Here is a 19,708-nt window from a genome sequence, read left to right on the forward strand (position 1 = left end):
TCTGGGCCATAAAACAAATCTAAACAAGTGTGAGAGAAGACAAATCATACAAAAAGTTATGGTCTCAGCACATAATGGAATTAAACTAGTAATCAATAACAGAAAGATATCTGGAAAGTCCCAATATTTAGAAATTAAGCAGCATGCTTCTAAATAACACATGAAGTTTCAGGGGATATAAAAAAGTATTTCAACCTGAATGAAAAAGAAAATATATCAAAATGTATGAGATGTACCAAAAGTACGTGAAATTTACAGCAGTAAATGCTTATGTTAAAAAAGAAAAAAGGTCTTAAATCAGTAATCTAAGCTTCCACTTTAAAAACCCAGTAAAAGAGCAAATTAAAACCAAAACAAGCAGAAGGAAGGAAATATAGAAAAACGCATAAACCAATGACACTAGAAATAGAAAAACAATGGGGAAAAAAATCAAATCAAGCTAGTTCTTTGAAAAGATCAGTAACATTGATAAACTTCTAACCAGACTAACCAAGATAAAAAAAGAGAAAACAAAAATGACCAATATCAGAATGAAAGAAGGGCCATCTCTACAAACTCCTGTAGACATAAAAGGATACAAGGGAATCTTATGAACTAATACATTCGAGAACAAATGAAATCGACTTTTTCACTCAAGAAGAAAGAGACAACCTGAATTATATTTTATTATATATTTATATAATGTAAGGGAAGAAATAATAATTCTACACTTTCAAAAAACAGAAGAGGAAATGTTTGCAAATTGATTTTCTGAGGGCAGCATTGCTCTAATACCAAAACCAGATGAAACCATTACAAGGGAACTGATTCTTCATGGGCAGACACAAATTCTCAACACGATATTAGCAAATGGAATCCAGCAATACATAAAAAGAATACCACATCACAACAAAGTGGAGTTTATCCCAGGAATGCAAAACTGGTTTAATATTCAAAAAAATCAATGTAATCCACCATAGCAACAGACTAAAGAAGGAAAACAATATGGTCAACTCAATATAAGTATCAAAAGCATCTGACAAAAACTCAACATCCATTCATAACGTCTTTCAGCAAACTAGGAATGGAAGGGACCATACACAACTTGACAGAGCCCCATAGCTGATGTTACACTTCAACAGTCAAAGATGGAACGCTCTCTCCCTGAGAGCCTAAGGAGGGGGCCGGGGGAGGGTGGACCACAAAGAGGCAGCAGGAGGGAAGGTTTTTGGAGTGATGGAACTATTCTGGACCATGGTTTTGGCCGTAGACACATGTCTCTGCATCTGTCAAAGCTTGAAGTAGTGTACACCACAAAGAGTAAATCTTACTGTATATAAATTAAAACATAAAAATAGAGAGACAGAAATTATCTGTACCCTACGAATATAAATTGGTAAAATATACACTGGATAACCAACAACAATGGATATTATCAGGATGAATGATTTTTTTCTATTTTCCAAATTTTATAATATAGCCAGATTGCACTTATATTTAAACAAAGAAGCGCATATTATTTATATTATTTTCTTGATATAGTACTTACTACTAGAATTTCAAATTAAATTAATAATGCCAACATAGTAACCCTGGCAAAACAACATAATCTCACAAGGTGATGCAGGTATACGAGAAGATTTTTACTGATCTGCTCACTCTTCTCTCTTCATTAATTTCTTGGGCTTTGGAGAGACTTCAGTGTTCTGTCTCTACTTATAGTGCAAGTGGCCCTGAGTGTCAAAACTGTTGTCCTGACTTCCCATTAAAGACAACGCTCAGAAGAGTTACTAGAAACAATCAATGTCTTCATTCCAGGGTCATTCATTTCTCTCAGGGAAAATACTACAAACAATAGGGTATGTACCCATGGGAAGCAAGAATTTGCTTCTATAATTTCAATATGTAGTAGGCCACATGGAGATGATCCTCACCTGATTTAACAAGTCAGGAAAGAGCATCGCTTAAAATCCTGATTGCCCACATGGAGACAATACTGTCCTTTTCCAGGGTGGGAGAGATTATCTGCATGCTTTCTATAGTAAGGTGCTGGGAAAGAAATTTCCACAAGTAACTTATTTGATTTACCTTGTTTTCTTTTTAGTTGAAGATAGCAGTTTGATGGACTGAAGGAGAAGGAATGACAATCGAGATTCAAATATACTGAGGAGTTTTACCACTTCTTCTCGATTGAGACTGGGAGAAGACTCTGCAGCAGGAGTGGTCTCATCACTCTTAGGCTAAAAACAACACAAAGTTATGTCACCTAAGCTACCCGACAACTACAGCTTCACACTAAAGTGATGGACCTGCAGTCTCGTTAATCCAGGACACTTTCAACCCCAAACAAAACAAACACAAGACCATTCTTTTTTCAGGGACAGCCCTGTTGGTGGTGGCAGAGGCGAGGCCTCTTCCTCCTCCCTCCCGAGATCATTTGGATAGATTAAAACACATAATAAAAACATCTCACACCTGAGAGGCACTTCCGTAGAAGAAATTAATCCTGAATGAAAATCTCCTGACTTTCTAACACCAGAAGCTAAAGGAACAAGACGGAAATGGTACTATATAGGGTGTGACAAACCAGAGGTAGAAAAGCAACAGGCTGGTGTACCACGGGGGCTCCAGGAAGCTGTCGGCAATGGCAGACGCTAGCATGAATGGGGAATGCCTGGCAAACCAGCAAGGCCTGCCCAAGGAGCCTGCTTCAGCCCTCACTGTTCACCTGCTCCCAGGTGGTTTGGGGTAAATTAGAAAAGAGGGCATACATCCTTTCTTTCTCTTGAAAAAAAACAAAAGCCAAACTTAACAGAGACTTTATACTCCTAGGGCCTTACTAACCAAGGTCTATGTGATTATTTAAGGAAAAACATTTAAATATAAAAGATACACTTGCAAATTAAAGAAAATATTTGAATAATTCCAAGAAAATATATTAAATCACTGTTAATGTTTTTTTATGCATACATATGTGTATGTGTATACACACACACACCCTATATGCCCACTATATCCATTCACTGTTTAGCTTAAGACACATAAAAAGCAAAGGTAAATATTTTCTCCATTTACCTGGTCAAACTCCTCCACAAGCTCCTTTCTGATGAGCTGAAATGCATGCTTAGTTCTCACCATTGTATCAAGAGCCCCAGAGAGTGTTTTTAATTTTCCAACATTGCTATTCTGACCTAGAGTGTTAAACACAAAATGATAATTCCTTTAAATATAAATCTAGAAACCAATCTGATGTCAACATATTGATGAAAATTCTGATTTTGAAACGCTGTAAAGGTAGCTCATGAGAATCCCAACAAATCGTCTAAATCCACATTTTGTTTTGTAATTACCCCTAGAGAAAAATGTCAAGTCTAGACAGAGCAATAAATAATTGTTTCCCTGCCTCACCATGTGGCTCTGTCAGAGTGAGAACACAACCTATCTGGAGCGAGAGCACGAATCTGAATGTCAGGTTAAAGGGGGCCAGGCGGCAGGAGTCTACGGGACGAAGGCCACCCCACTATTCACCAGCTACGTGATGTTGGTCAAGTCTCTGAAGCACTCAGTATCAGTTGTCCTACCTATAAAATACGCATCTCAACTTACTGCTCAAAGGCAGGAAGTCAGATCAGCGGACCAGGTTCCATTTTATTCTAGGACCTGAATAAAACTTTCCTACAGCCATCAGATACTACAGGGTACCTCTCCTCCTGCTCTCCAGGAGCTTACACTCAGCTGTGTGTATGGTGCTGTGTGGAAGGCATTACCCTTTGTCCAAACAAACCTGGCCTCTGCCCTCAGCTCCTAGGAGGGTATCTTTAAGCCCTTGGAATGTCCTATCTGAAAGAGTGTCTTTGTTGAGCTGGGGGCCCTGGGTCACACTGGATAGCCTAATAATGTGATTTATTGTGGGGCTTTGGAACCCACAACCTACAGAGGGGCTGGAGACAAAGGTCAGCCATGTGGCAGTCAACCATGTCTGTTGGTGGCCCAATAAAAACTATGGACACCAAGGCTTGGGTGAGCTTCCTATGGCAAATGCTCTGTGCACACTGTCACACATCACTGCTAGGGGCAGCTGGCACTGTCTGTGACTCCACAGGGAGCGGACAACCAGATGCTTCTCCAAAAGCTTCCTTCTCAGAACTGTCCTGGACTCTGCCCCATGCACCCCTTCCCCTGGCTGATTTAAATCTGTACCCTCTGTCTTTCACAAACAGTAACCACAAGTCTAACAGCTTTCAGTGAGTTCTGTGAGTCCTTCCAGTGAACTGTCAAACCTAAGGGTGATTTTTTGGACCCTTAAACTTGCAGTTGGTGTGAGAGTGGCCATGGTCTTGGGGACTCTTCAACTCTGCAGATGGGGAGGGAATAACTGCTGCCTTCTTCCTTCACAGCATAAACCACCTATTATCTTGAAAATCAATGGATAAATGTGATTTCAGTATTGCAATCTTGGATTTCAAGATCTTGGCATCTGGAAGGCAAGTTGCTGATTATGTATGGAAATCTACTGGGGGCAAGGGGCAGATAATAAAGACATTAAGAAGCTAAATTTGAGTCACATGTACTAGAGAAAAAAATATGGATGAAATGAGCTAGTATAAAAGGTGTTGTAAACTAGAGCATTTATTAACCTGGCTTATAGAACCCACAAACTTGGGTCAAATTTTGTTAAATCCCAAAAATATTTCTATTACTTAATCCCCAAAATATTTATATTACTTTTCTCAAGTACTCAGAGTGTTAAACATTTTTTAAAAAGGGAATTAACTATACTTATCATCTTAGCAAATTTGTTCCCAGTATCTTTTTTATGAGATGATGCCTGCTCATTCTAAGGAATTCAAACCTGGCAGAAAATTCAAAGATGCAAATGAAAGAAGATGCCCTAAACCACCCCCAGAAAGAGCTACTGTTTTTTTTTTTTAAAGATTTTATTTTTTTCCTTTTTCTCCCCAAAGCCCCCAGTACATAGTTGTATATTCTTCGTTGTGGGTTCTTCTAGCTGTGGTATGTGGGACGCTGCCTCAGCGTGGTCTGATGAGCAGTGCCATGTCCGCGCCCAGGATTCGAACCAACGAAACACTGGGCCGCCTGCAGCGGAGCCCGCGAACTTAACCACTCGGCCACGGGGCCAGCCCCAAGAGCTACTGTTAATCCTGAGTCCCCACCCCCCACCAGCCATGCATCAGAGACTGGCAAAAAGTTAACAAAAACACTTTTAGTAAAAAGTATTTTTAAAACCTGTTTTGAATAAGTGATACCTTCTCAAAATGCCTCAGGTCCAAATGGGTCTACAGTGAAAGGCTCCCTCCCGCCTCCCAGGTCCCCTGCCCAGAGGCAGCAATATTATCAGTGACCTGTGCATCTTCCCAGGTTACTGTACAAACAGAATCATATGTGTGTCATTACACTCATTTTAATTTTATAGAAGAGCTGAAATGAAACCAAATGAACCTGGGTACTTCATATAAATGTTTCTTGCTTCTTTAACACAAAAGAGGTATTTCTCAAAAGACCCCTCTGCAGAAGGGGAGCACATGAACAAGAGTGAGGAGAGAACTTAGGAAAAAATGTTCACTGGTAGAGACCAACCACTCCCTGCGTGGAAATGAGATCGTACAGCAGCCTCACTTTCTTTCACCCTTCCCTTCCTTCACGATTTATCTTCATCTTGCTCAGGACCTATAGTTACAGTCTGTTCTAGAACCATAATCCACCGCTGCGAGTATCAGTTCTATGTTTAAAGGGATTCAGTAGGACCACTACTCCGTTACCGCTGCTTCTCCATTCCTAAGTTGTTCATGATAATTTAAACTTTTAAGTGTCTAAATTGACTTGTGACAATTTTTTTTCTCACATAAGGGACCATGGGCTATATTTCAACATTTCTAGTCATTGGACATAGTCTGATCCATTTCTCCAAGTAAAAGCACTTCACAAAAAGTGTACAGACTTCTCCTGGTCCCTACCCAAAGTCACTAACCATGGGCAAATTAAAAAGAAAACAATATTACTACATCCAAGACAGATCCATAGGTCTGCCTCACTCTAAGCCAAACAGTGTTAATCCAACACTAAGCCAAAGCTTACAAATCTGAGAAATGAAGAAGTAAGACTTACTGGTCATCTGAAATTCTGCAAATGCTACTCTTTCTAACTGTACTCTAAGTAGTTCACACGGAGCGTCTTTCAGAAGCTGGAAAAGCTTTACAGCTTTGCTGTAATGAAGATCTGCCAGGACCCGGTGCTGCTTCCTAAGATGTTCATCGCCAACCTAGAGCCAAAAGTAAAATAAAAAATCAAATCCTAAGGCTTGGGTTTCACAGTAACTACTTAATCAAGTTTCTGACTGGATCACTACATGCTTTTCAGTCTTGTTGTTGTTTTTCTATAAGTCTTACAGTTTTAGCTCTTACATTTAGGTCTTTAATCATTTTCCATTAGTTTTTGTATATGATATGAGGTAGGAGTCCAACTCCATTCTTTCATATGCAGACATCCAGTTGTCCCAGCACTATTTGCTGAAAAGACAATTCTTCCCCCGCTAATGAATTGTCTTGGAACTCTTAAGCTTACTTTTGCCTTGAGGATATCAGGCCATCTGGACAAATGTGAATTTTGGATGGGGGCCTGCTGTGCCAAAGACAAAAGAGTCTAGGGCCAGTTCAACGTGGAAAGAAATCCTCTCTGATTAAGCTGGACTTCAAAGGACAATATTCTCAGGATAAGGGCAACAAGGAAGTAAACCCATGCCCAAGGGACTGAGAGATAAGTTGTCTTGGTACTGAGCTAAGGGAAACCACAAACAAAAACATCCCTGAGAAGCTATAAGCACAAGACTCCTGGCAGAAGCAAGGCAACCTCTCCGAAGGAAGGCACACCTTCAACCTAGGCCTCAAATCATTCTTAGAAATACATGCATTTGAGCAGCAGGATTCATGTACAAGACTAGGAGATTACTTCTAATAGCCTCAGACTGGAACAACCCCAAAGTAATCATGGAATGGATAAATAAACTGTGATACATTCCTTTAATGAATACTACTGAACTGAGAAAATCAATAGCTACGTGCTATTTTTGAGAAAAATCTCAAAAGCATGACATTAAGTGAAAGGCAATAAGCCACAGAAAATGTACAGTATGATTCGTTCTATAAAGCTCACTACTAGGTAAAATGTAAACATACTGCTTAAGTGGTAAAACACAGAAAGGTATGGACATAATGGAAAATCCAGGACAGCAGTTACTCTGGGTGGGTATGGAGGGAGACTCCACAGGGAGGGGTGCAGGGGCTCCCTGAAGCTCTCTTCCCTTCCTTAACCTCGAGGCTGGGTACACAGGGGTTTCTTTTGTTATTCTTTAAACTGTACATACACCTCGCATATATGTCCTACATGCTTTATATGCATGCTCTATTTCAAACTAAAAATTTTAAAAGATTGGAGATGGGTACTTCAAAATTTGCATAGAACCATTACTACAAAGCTTAACTACATTTAAAAAAATCAACAAAACACACCCAGGCAAATATATAATTGTGCAAACTAAGACCCAATCAACTATAGTAGAGAAAAATATACGGCATAGGCAGCAGGGGAAATATAGTACACTCTAAGTTTTTCCAAAGCAGCTAAGAGAATAGATGCCATTTAAAATATATATTGAAATGTAAGAAAAGCACTCAGAACACTTTTAAATGGTCTTGCCACTGAACTCCAATTGGAATGGCAATACCTGATTCCTCAGACAGCTGTGGTACATGGACGCCAGCCTGTGATGGATGGTTGCAGCTCGATACTGACAGAGAGGCTGTCGAGCAGACACCGAGTCCACGTCGCAGTATTTCAGGGACTTCATCATAGCCTCACTGACTTCTTTTTCAATCTGTTTATTTTTATTTAAAGGGGAGGAAAAAATGATTATAAGAATTTTAAAACATTTAAATACTACTTCTAAGGAAAATATGCTCAATATCTATTAGACCAAGGAGTAAACAAGGCTGAAGACTTCTTTTACAGCCCGGCAAATACGATTACCTGCTCCTGCGCTTTCCTTGATAATGGAGCATAATCCTGCTGTAGAGTTGCCATAGTAAAGTACGTAGTGGACAACTCCCAGTTCACGGAATCCCAGACAGCTGGGTGTATGTCTCGTGTTCCCAGGGACCTTAGAGCTTTCAAATAGTAATCAACAGCCTGTGAGGGAGGAAAGCACAGTTCTGACTCAGTTTAAATATATACCAATACTACATTAAAATAAAGCATACTTCAAAATCATCCAGATGTTAGGTTGATTTGGGGAGAATTTATAAAAGGACAAGATCGTGAGGGAAGGAAAAAAGTGCATAAACAGAACTATTTCAGTGAAAAAAGTCACGAAGAGTGGACCGCGTGCCACCCATTTCGACCTCAAGTCCATCACAAGCCTTAGTGCTTTCTCACTTATGCTGATGTGTGAGGATGCATTTTCCTCCTTTGTTTTTTTCTTTCTGAATGAAAATGACAGTTTATATAATAAACTAGAAAAAAATAATTTGATGAGTCTAAGGATAAAAATTTGCCGGATCTAACTGTAAAAAGAAGCAACTCCTCCCACTTTTGCCACCCCCATCCTGAGATACGCGGTCATTTTATTTAAGCAAACAAAATCACACACAATTCCATTACCCAGCAAGAATTTCTACATTTCTTGTATTTATCCACTCTTTTTCTGTGTATACGTAAATTAAAAAAAAGAAAACCAAAACAAGATCACTTAAAATTTACCAAGCCACGGGCATTCTTCACAACGTACTTCAAAGAGCTTCGAGAACCGCTTTATACCAGTGCTCTTTCCTCACACGCTCTCCAACACTGGATGTCACCACTTGCCAAAAAGTATTTGGCAATTTGATAAATAAAAGAAACTCAATTTTCAAATTTCATAAAAATTTAAATTTTGAAATTTTTCTTACATATTAACCATAGACATTTTTTACCTGTATGAATTTTTTGTTCAAGGTTATTTGCCCTTTTTTCTATTGGCAATTTATTTTCAATGATTCTTAATTGCTCTTTTTATATTAAAGGTTTATTAACCTCTGATCTGTCACATATGCTACAAATATTTTCCCTAGGTTGTGGTTTGCTTTTCAATTTTGCTTTCTGTTGTGCAATTACAAAGCTTTTATTTTTACACAATGTTTTTTTTCTTCTTGTCTCCAAGCCCCCCAGTACACAGTTGTACATTCTAGCTGTAGGTCCTTCTAGTTGTGCTATGTGGGACACCACCTCAGCATGGCTTGATGAGCGGTCCCATGTCCACACCCAGGATCCAAACTGGCAAAACCCTGGGCCGTTGAAGTGGAGCACACAAACTTAATCACTCAGCCATGGGGCTGGCCCCCAATTTTTTTACACATTTAAATTTATCCATCTTCTACATTGTGATTTCTGCTTATTGTGTTATGTTTGGAACTCCTTTCCACATTCCATCAAATAAACAACTTCTGTATTTTCTTCTGGTACTTTCACAGCTTCACTTCTCCATGTTGATCTTTAATCCATTCGACATCTCCTCTGCTTATGGCAAAACAATTTACCAAATAATCATTTTTTTCCCTACCAATTCAGTATGTCATCCTTGATACTAAATTCCTGGTATTCTCAGGCCAGTTTCTAAGTGTTTTAATGATCTGTCTAGCCCTGTACCATCACCCCAGTTTTACTTATTTTAGTTTTATAATATTTCACTGGGCAATGGCAAAGGTAATGACAATCAGGAGTGAATGGATGAGGTTTAGCATGTAAGCAAACGTGTTACCTTATTATAATACAAGCCTTCTTCTGGTGAAAATTCACGTTTAAATTCATCACCTGCGCCACAGTGCGCCTGTGCACAAATTCGCATAAGCCTTCCTGTGTTACATAACAAAAGGGCAGCATTTGTAGCATCATCAATCGACTCAAAGTTGTGAATTCCTTTCTCAAAACAAGAGAAGCTTTTTTTCCACAGCTGTTGCTCTGCAGCAGACACACTTTTGCTCACTTCATAAAAAAAGAAAGAAAACAATTGTGTAAGCAGACATCAGTGTAAACCCCACCAATATCTCTTGCTGTGATGAGAGGAGGACGGCAGTGACAGGACATCTAGTGGCGAGCCAGCCACCTGGAATCAAATGCAGTGCACTGCTCTCATCACACCTGTTATGGACCGAACTGTGCCCTCCCCTGCAAATTCATGTTGAGGCCCTAACCCCTGGATGTGACTGTATCTGGAGGAAGGTCCTTTAAAGAGGTAATGAAGGTTAAATGAGGTCACAAGGTGGGGCTATATTCCATGACTGATGTTAAGAGAGACAGACACCAGGGACACGCACAGAGAAAAGACCAGGTGAGAACACCATACACTTGCAGAACGTGGCCATCTGCAAGCCAAGGAGAGAAGCCTCAGAGAAATCCAACCTTGCTGGTGCCTTGCTTGGACTTCTAGCATCCATACTGTGAGAAATAAACGCCAGTTGTTTAAGCCAACCAGCCTGTGGATTCTGCTACAGCAGCCTGAGGAGAGTGGTGTAACACTCAAACATAGCCCTGCTCAATATTAACCAGCAGATATTAAAGCAAGCAAATACAAACATCTGAGCAAAGCACTATCTTATAAAGATTCAAAAGACAGTCCCATGGAGTTGTAAGAGGTACAATCCGTGTTTTATCTAATTCCCCTTGGTTTCTCATTACCACTTTTCATACTCCTTCACCGACTTCCTCCTCCAGAGGCACCCTAAAGGCATAGGTTCTTATGTCTCAACAGAAAAAAAGGCACAGGTTCTCCCACTAGCAACGAACTCTTGTACCCCTAGTGTCAAGCACAGATCATAGATCAACAGGCACACAGTAACTCATTCAGCTTACCTGCTAGCCTGAGTTTTATCTCAGCCCCTTTCCCTTCTCATGCTGTGTGTCCAGCCTGTAGATTTTCATCCATTCTCAGGGTTTCAACTATCACCACTATGTGAAAGGTTCCCAGCCTACGTCTTGCTAGCCTGAATAGCTCTAAGCACATATTCTAATCGACCACTAAATTAGGCCTCTCACCCACACGTCCACAGGTATCTCAGACTCCACCTGGGCCCTGCTGAATTCACACCCTCTGCCTGAATCACACCAGACCACTCACTGCTGCTGTAAACGTCCACTGACCCCTTTCTAACGCCACCTACTCAGTCTGGGCAGCCTCCCCTTTCCCAGGTCTGCCTGTTGACAGCCTACATATCACGCACCAATCTGCTCAAGCCACATCTTCTTCCCAAAAGCCTTCTGAGATTCCCCAGGACTTCAATGAACGTCTCCTTTCCCCACTCTTTATTGTACTGCATTTGCACTTAGGGCAGTTTTCAGAGATTTGTGTTCCTATCTGGCTTGGTGACTCAAAGAAGAACTAGGTTTTAGCCAATTACATACTCAGTGTAGAACCTAGCACAGGCTGGCTGTCCAATTCACTTCCAAATTGGTCAGATGGAGGATGGAGGACACCGAAATGATGAATCCCAAGGGGAAATAATGTTTTTTCCTAATTTTATTTCTTGAGAATTTAAGATTAAAGGATTCTTTAACAGAGCACCCCTTTATGACATAAAATCAAGTGCCACAGTTCTTTGGTTGAACCATGTAACGTCAGCAGGATTTTCTAATAGAACAGGCAATAAAGAGAGGACTCCAAAGAGATACTCACCTACTCTCTCACTCTGTAATGCAGCAGCCTGATTCATATAAAACACACCGATTTCATTTCTAACGTTACCCATTCTCTTCAATACTTGTACATAGTGTTCTGGGTTTTGGCTTTTCAAGTCACTAAATTGCAAGATTTCATTAGCAGCCTCATAACATTTACAACTAACTGAAAGTTGACTCTCTAAGTCTGTAGACAAATCAGTTGCCCATGCAAATCCTTCAAAGAAAAAAAAGGAAACATTACCGTGAGTCATGTGAACGCTTCTTCCCTAGTATCTAAAGTAATCTGATATTTTTAAGATAGTAAAATAAACACAATATAGAATAAACATACTAAGATTCAACTGATGCAACTAAAATTTTAAGTTTCAAAATAAAAATCTCTTAATTTATTTAGGAAACTATATTTTCTTGGGACATTAATGTTTGATTAAAAGAAATACTTCCCTGCCTAAAAGTACCAATTTCCATGACCCGGATTTTACCAGGTACACTTGCTTCTTGGTGTACACTTAAAGTTGTCCACTGATAAAAGGTAAACTGTTTTGTCAAATTTTTAATTAATAAAAATAGTTCTTGAAATAAAGCTCTGATTGCTCTTGAGGCTAGTTATGGACATTACAGTTGGCCAATGTCAGTTTAACTCATTGAAGAAGCTGCTAGACAAGCGCTCAGACTTAGCATGCCATCTAGTGGGGACTGGAGTAAACAGGTGCAGGGCCGGGGAAAAAGGGAGCACTCCTGCTGACGGCACTCAGGTATACGAGAGGACATCACTCTCACAAAGTATTTTAAATCAAATAAATATGAGGGGAGTGGTAAAAACACACAGAGGATTTCTTCACTGTGTCTATTAAAATAAAAGGATCATTTGAGAAACTCAGAAAGGGAAAAAAGAGGGCAAAAAAATGAAGAATAATTCATCTCCCCTCAGTGTACTCCTCTAGATGTTAACTGTCCAAAACTTTTTGGGAGGTGGGTATCAAGACACAATTTAAGAGCATAATAAAACAATTCCATGATACAATACAAAGGACATCTTCTATCTCATTTTCTGCCCTAATTGCAGCGTGCTTACATAACTGTACTGAGCTCAAGGGAGGGATACTGCTGCTGTGGACTAAATCCTCCTGTTTCCCAGTTTTAAAATCCGACAGCTCCAATACAGAGTGATATAATTAGTATATACTCAGCGATATATTCAGACAGCCAACTATGAACTAAGTTTAAAAAATGATGATCTCTGTATCTGAGCCTCCAGGACTCATTCAAAGAGTCATTCATCCACTTTTATCAACTGTTATTCCTTTTCAAAAGAAAACCGTGGCTTGGTTAGCTGAACACAAGGGTTACCTAGAAAAAGCTCATGAAAAGACAGGTGAAAAGAGTCAACACAATTGTCTTACAGCTTACAGTTAGTTCTAGCTGCATAATTAGTAATCACATAATACCTCAAAACCATTTTATATACAAATACATATAGAATCATGCTCAATATTAAAATTAATTAAGAAATAAATGAAAGAAAACAGAGCAATATCAAAATACTAACACTTCTGCCCCTTTTCTGGACACACTCCAATGAGCAAAGCTGGACTGAATAATCCCAGGGTGAATGAAATGGCACATCTCGCCGGCATACCTTGACAACTGGACTCCTTGTGGAGGCTGTGTAGGATCTCCTGATCCTCTTTGGTTTGATAATTAAACTCCTCAAGGTGTGCTGCTCTATTATTTGCATTCTGGGCCAGCATTAGTTGGATGTCACCACAGAGTGTCAGATATTGAGAAAGAAACAGCAGCACTTCAGAAAGCATATTGGTGCACAGGCAGCAATAAGTATCTAGGTGGAAGGGAGGGAAGGAAAAAAACACAAGTGTGTTAAAAATTAATGAACGCAGTAAATATTAAAATACCACTGTATCTAAGTTTATGTCAGCTATCACATGGCTTCATATACTTCAAAATGAAGAGATATTAAAGCACTCAGCAGAAAATAAAATACTAGGTAACACACACAAGATTAGAAAAAGTTGTTTAGCAATTACAGTTTATAAGAGAAATAGGAGTAAAATGTCACCGTGATTCTAACACCTTCTAGTTCTCCCCTCCCAATGCCTATTAAACATAATCTTCTATAGTGACTTACCATGGCTCTGCAAAGCTAATTTAATGTATCGCAATGCTCTTCCATATTTCTGAAGACTCATGGCAGCATCAGACAAAACATAATAGGCCTTTGATGACTTGAGAATCAGCTGGAGCTTCATTTTATGTTGCCAAGAACCAGGGATCATTCCAGATTGACTGGAATAATTACCCTTCTGAAGGGAGCCCACTATGACATGAGGGAGAAAAAGGCAGCACATTTTATTTGAATACGAGTCTCACTACAAAAAACTGATTTGTTTCTTCAGAGAAACACTCCAAGCTTAGGTACTACCGCTACAAGACGACCGGTAATCACTATGTGTCACTACTTAACCACAATGAGGCAAAATGGCGGTGTGTTAAGGACTCTCACTTGGGATTCCCGAAGGCCTTCTGCTTCCCTGCAGCCGTCAATTCTGTCATTCCTCAACTCATGACTGACATCTGCCTCCTGTCCCCAGACTACATGTCAGCTTGCCAAAAAGTTTACCTTCTTAAAGCATGGCTTTAATCACAGTGGAACCCCTGCTCTAAAACATTAAAATGGCTTCTCACCTCTTAAGAAGTCATGTCTAAGCCTCTTAGCCCCCTTCCGCAGCTACCTTTATTTTGTCTGATTTCCCAGTACTCTACCCCTACTACCATCAGCCAAAGTCAAGGTACTGCTTATTGCCTACGCAGATGTCTGTTTTTCCAGCTCCCGTCTTAGCGGACTGCTTCCTCTATCAGGAATGCTCTTTATCGAAAGTCCAGCCCACTACCACCTTCTTCATCCAACAAACGACCACCCTGGGCCATGCACTCCGTGAGGGACCAGAAACAGTGATGTGAAGTTATATGGCCTCTATCCTTGAAGGCCTCACAAACAAGAGGTGGAGACGGGTTGGTAACATAAACCACAACAAAACACATTAAGTGCAATTACAGAGAAAAGAACAAAATGATGTGGGAATCCACTCGCCCAATATCCAACCTCAAGATTTCTCATTTTTTGATCAGCTACGACAAATGAATCTTCAAAGCAATGAAAGGTACTTAGTCTCTATTCTGGTTTTATTTGTGCACGGATTTCTTTTTCCTCTCCTACTCTATGCATTTTCTGTGAGGCATTGTGAGAAAACCGAACACTAATAAGAGCAAGTTCTTGCTCACAACTGTGTTCATGTGCGTGCGTAAAACCGATAATCACAGGTGACTATGATATAAGGCAGGCTTTGGTAAGCGTTCACAGGACCATGTGCTAAGGGAATCAGTAATTCTGACTGGGGACACAGGGGAGCATGGAGACCTTAAACATGAGCAGGATTTTCAACAGCTGAGATGGGGAGGAAGGAAGAGACAGAGAAGGCATTTCAGAAAAAAGAAAACCATGAAAAAGGCACAGAGCTGTCTAAAGTCCTGGTGTGGTTCTGCTCATTGCCTGTAGGCTCAAGCCTGGCATACGGGAAGCATGACAAAAATGCTGGGGAAATAATTCTATCTCCCCCTCCGCCCATTTATGAAGACAGACCTAGAAAGCACTTGGTATTATTTCGAACATACAGGCTTCCGAAACTTTTTTTAAACAAGTGAATTGATTAAAAAGTGGGAAGGCAATAAGTTTGGGAAAAGAAATATAACTTAAATTAAAACAAACAAGAACCCAAGACTTTTACTTCAAAGTCCACAGGTCCTTCATGAAGTGATGTTCCTGGGGAACAGATCAGATAGTTCATAAGTGATATTTCTAACTTACTCAAGCCATGAATTAACAATAGCTAACACTTCCCTGGTGCTGTTAAGTGCATTGTTCTAAGCACTTTACACACGGTAACTTGTTTAAGTCATGTAACAACTCCTTAAAGTAGGCACTGTTAATTGTCTCCATTTGGAGAGAGAAAACAAGTCTCAAAAAAGTGGAACAACTTGCCCCAGCAAAGCCAAGATCTGATGCTACGCAGTTTGGTGCCTAAGTCTGTGCTCTTAAACACTCAACTGCTTTTCCTGAAGCAGTAACTTCTTAGGACAACCCTACTGGGCTGAAGGCGTTAGTTCCTCAGGGGAGAACGAGAAGCAGGTTCCTTACGTTCTCATTAGAAATATTTATAAAGGATAGAAATTATCCTGCTTTGTTTTACATTTCGAATGAAAGGATATTTCCCCCTACTTTCCATTCACATGATATCCTTTTTCTGAATTCTTTTCAATGAATGCCTTAACTGACATAAGTCTATTGTTGATAAAGGACCTGTATATTATTCCATTGAAAAGGCCTTATTTGCACATCAATTTAACTTACTTTTGTCCAAAAACAAGGCCATCTGCTTCTCCAGACCCTCAGGACCCCCCCTTGTGGATTCATCTTCATATTTTAATGGGATTGGGGTGTTTGGGTCAGCTGCAGGAAGGTCGCTTTCTTTTTTAATGCTGCTATCCACTGATTTTAAACCCTTTAAAAAAAGGAGAAACATTTACAATACATGTAACTGAAGGTCAACTAGAAACTAAATATAAGGCCACATCTGGACTACTGAATACATTTAAGAAAATTTATATTTTTGAAACAGACTTTAACAAACTAAATTTGACCTAAAAGAGTTGGGAAGAACTAAATTTCACTTTATACTTAAAGAGAAAAAAAAATCACAGTGGAATATTATTCAGAATAAAATTTGGACACCAATCAACAAGTGCTATTTGCATGTCAAGTACAAGTTTCACTGAAATAGTGAAGACTAAACTAAAACTTACCTCCAGAACATAGCTAAGCACAAGTCTACAGCGCTCTTCTGTGTCATGGCAAACTGGAAATGCACAACTGGGCTTCAAAAACAGACGTTTAAAATTATTAATATGCTACCAACATGACAAGTTCCATAGTTCTCATCTCCTGGGAATTACTAAAACTCTACACATCAATAATTTCAAAATTTGCTTGTGTATTGAGTTTAGTGAGGTATCTGATATTAAGGTTAACGTACTGTTTTAATTGCAGATCAAATGGATATAAGCACAATCAACAAAAATCTTGCTTAACAAAAAAGATCTCCCAGCGTATACGTTGCTTTAAGTACTTAAAATTTTAAAAATAATTCTATGATGACAAAAAAGCCAGGATGAGAGTGGTAATGTTTTATATAAAGGTATACCTAATCTAATAGGTCAGCTCAATTCCTAATTAGCACTGATACTTAGTAACACAGTTAACAATATCATCAGTTTAGCATTACGTTAACGACTATCACCAATGGTCTCATTGTATAATTTATATGCTTAATTAGGAGCCAAACCAGTTAACAACCTCCATCTACTAAGAGAGATTATGTGTAAGGGCCTCTGCAGGGCATTTTGGTGAATCCTGTGAGGCTGGAAGTACTGTTCTCAGTTTACAGAAGAGAAGCAAGCACAGATGTTAAGTAATCGGTCCAAGGACTCAGTGAGTGAGTGCTGAAGCTGGGGCTCTGGAGCCATGCTGACTGACTGTACTTCAAAAAGTACACTGATAAGGCAAAGCGAGAACTGGAGACATGTTTACATGAACACTATGATCACACTTTTTAAGTGCTTCACCTATTAATAAAAGGTGCTATCTCTGTAAAAACTGTAACATACCATTACGTCTTTATCATCTAATTGCCCCATAAATCCAGGGTCTTGTGTTACAATGCAGTTGCCTAAATACTGTAACTTTTGGAATCAATACCTTTGTTTATAATCAGAAAAATATTTTACTCCACTGTGTTCAAACTCCAAGTGCATTAAAATTCAGATGACAGTTAATAACTTCTTCCTGTAGTCAGTCAGTCAGATATTCACTGAGCATGCACTGTGTTTTAGACCCGGGAGACACAAGAGCGTCCAGGCCTTCAGGGAGTTTATGTTCTAGTGAACGGAGACAGACAAACACAAGACCTTCAGGGTCAGATTATGCCCACTAAGAAGATAAAAATAGAGCATGCTTTGGCTAGAGTGGTCAAGGAAGGTCTCCTGGAGGAGGGGACGCTTCAGCCAAGAATTAAGGCTCAGAAAAAGGCAGCCATGAAAAGATCTAGAGAAAGGTAAGTTTCGAGCACAAGCAATAGGAGATGCAAAGACCTCAGATGGGCATGATCTTGATGAGTCTGAGACAGAAACAAAGGCAGTGTGGCTAGGTAAACGAGAGGCGAAAGTGAACGAAGAGGTCAGAAAGATAGGCAAGATTTTAGGGTGACAAAGAGGTGTCCTCTAAAAACCAATCTGGATATAAAGTCTCTGTCTGAAAGTGAAACTCAGAGCTTAAATTAAGAGATTATTTGTAAATATGACTGTATTTCAGTTCAGGGAACAGCCAAAACTCTTTTAGGGCTGACCTGGATCTGACAACAGGGAGGGAGGACTGGAAAGTAATTCTATTTTGGAAAACTGAAACATACTAATACTGTCTGGTGAAAGACTGATGGCAGAAGAACAGACAACGCAATCCATACCAACAGAAGCCTGACGGGTTGGAAGTAGTTAGGGTCTATCTGGCCCTGACCAGGCTAGCGACATGTCCAGTCATGCTGACATGGCCACAGTCACTGAAAAGCACTGTCCTGTAGCATAGGGACGATGAAGCAGATGTCTCCACATAGGGATCAAGGAGCCACCCTTGTCCACCCTTGTCCACTCTGATTCTATGTTCACCAAGCAACCTACACACTCAGTTTCCCAGCAACCCAGAAACTGGAAAGAAGTATCCTGGTGAGGAGACACGACTACACACTGGTCACTGGAAAGGAGAATCTCCCACGAAAAATTAATATATTGATGGGTGGCTTACGTATTTGTCCACCATAGGTCTGCATGTGGGTCAGTTACCCTGGCACAATTAGAAAAACAAGTTTTAGAATTCATAAAGCTAATGATTATCAGATCCTGGACCATGAGGCATTTATTGAAGTAATGCCATTTTTTAAGAGGCTAACTGTATTCAATTAAGAATTGCTGGTTTTTCCTTTGATAACACTTTAATACAAATATGCATATGCTTACTCTGATTTGATGAATGGATTTGTATTTTTCTGGAACTGACAATTCTCCAACAGATTTAATTATAGCTACTGCTTTGTTATCATCTGATGGATCAGAACCGGTGCTATAGGATCCATTTTCATCGCTGTCAGGCATCTCCTCTTCCTCTTCACTATAACTTTCATCAGAATTCTCATTTAAAGGAGATTCTGAACTCTCTTCTTTTTTAGGTTCATCCAATTGAAAAAGTTCTGAAAGCATGTAATTGGCTGAAGCAATAATCTTATTAACAGAAAAAAAAAAGAAATATGTATAAGTGACTGTCATCAAAATTGAGCACTCTAGAGCCAGCCCTGATGGCCTAGTGGTTAAAGTTTGGTGCTCTTACCACTTCAGCAGCCCGGGTTCAGTTCCCGGCCACAGAGCCACACCATGCGTCTGTCAGTAGCCATGCTGTGGCAGTGGCTCACACAGAAGAACCAGAGGGACTTAGAACTAGAATATACAACTATATATTGGCGCTTTGGGGAAGGAAAAAAAAAGAAAGAGAGGAAGATTGGCAACAGACGTTAGCTCAGGGTGAATCCTCCCCCCCAAAAAGACAAAATTAAAAACATTTTTTTAAAAAATTGAGCACTCTAACATGGAATGAATTTTACTATTGCACTAAAAAATTTTAGGAAGTCTGCAAACAGACTGTTTCTACCAGAGACTGTAATATACACAGAAATGTTCCCAATTCAAAGTTACCAATACTCTGACTCTGAATGTACTCTGTAAAATCCTCATAGGTTGATAGGTTTTTTACTTCCCGAAATTATTCCATCCCTGGCTACCTCTCTTTAAAAAAGGTGGTGACTGTACTTCACTAGAAACAAGAAAAAGT

The 19,708-nt window shown here is 39.6% G+C and overlaps 1 protein-coding gene across 3 annotated transcripts in view; it reads right to left on the reverse strand.

Annotated features, from left to right (window-relative positions):
- The window catches only part of EDRF1 (erythroid differentiation regulatory factor 1), a 48,980-nt gene that overhangs the window by 14,461 nt on the left and 14,811 nt on the right, over positions 1-19,708 (reverse strand). For all 3 annotated transcript variants that reach the window (XM_014832086.3, XM_070481077.1, XM_014832088.3), the window contains 12 exons: positions 18,844-19,104; positions 16,582-16,653; positions 16,130-16,280; positions 13,850-14,038; positions 13,343-13,543; positions 11,699-11,917; positions 9,788-10,011; positions 8,023-8,181; positions 7,721-7,870; positions 6,106-6,259; positions 3,055-3,170; positions 2,068-2,219 (listed from right to left, as the gene is read on the reverse strand). In XM_014832086.3, coding sequence (XP_014687572.1) covers positions 2,068-2,219; positions 3,055-3,170; positions 6,106-6,259; positions 7,721-7,870; positions 8,023-8,181; positions 9,788-10,011; positions 11,699-11,917; positions 13,343-13,543; positions 13,850-14,038; positions 16,130-16,280; positions 16,582-16,653; positions 18,844-19,104 — 2,048 coding nt within the window. The remainder of the gene's footprint in view (positions 1-2,067; positions 2,220-3,054; positions 3,171-6,105; positions 6,260-7,720; positions 7,871-8,022; positions 8,182-9,787; positions 10,012-11,698; positions 11,918-13,342; positions 13,544-13,849; positions 14,039-16,129; positions 16,281-16,581; positions 16,654-18,843; positions 19,105-19,708) is intronic.

Source organism: Equus asinus, chromosome 2 (genome assembly GCF_041296235.1).
Source record: "Equus asinus isolate D_3611 breed Donkey chromosome 2, EquAss-T2T_v2, whole genome shotgun sequence".
NCBI lineage: Eukaryota > Metazoa > Chordata > Mammalia > Perissodactyla > Equidae > Equus > Equus asinus.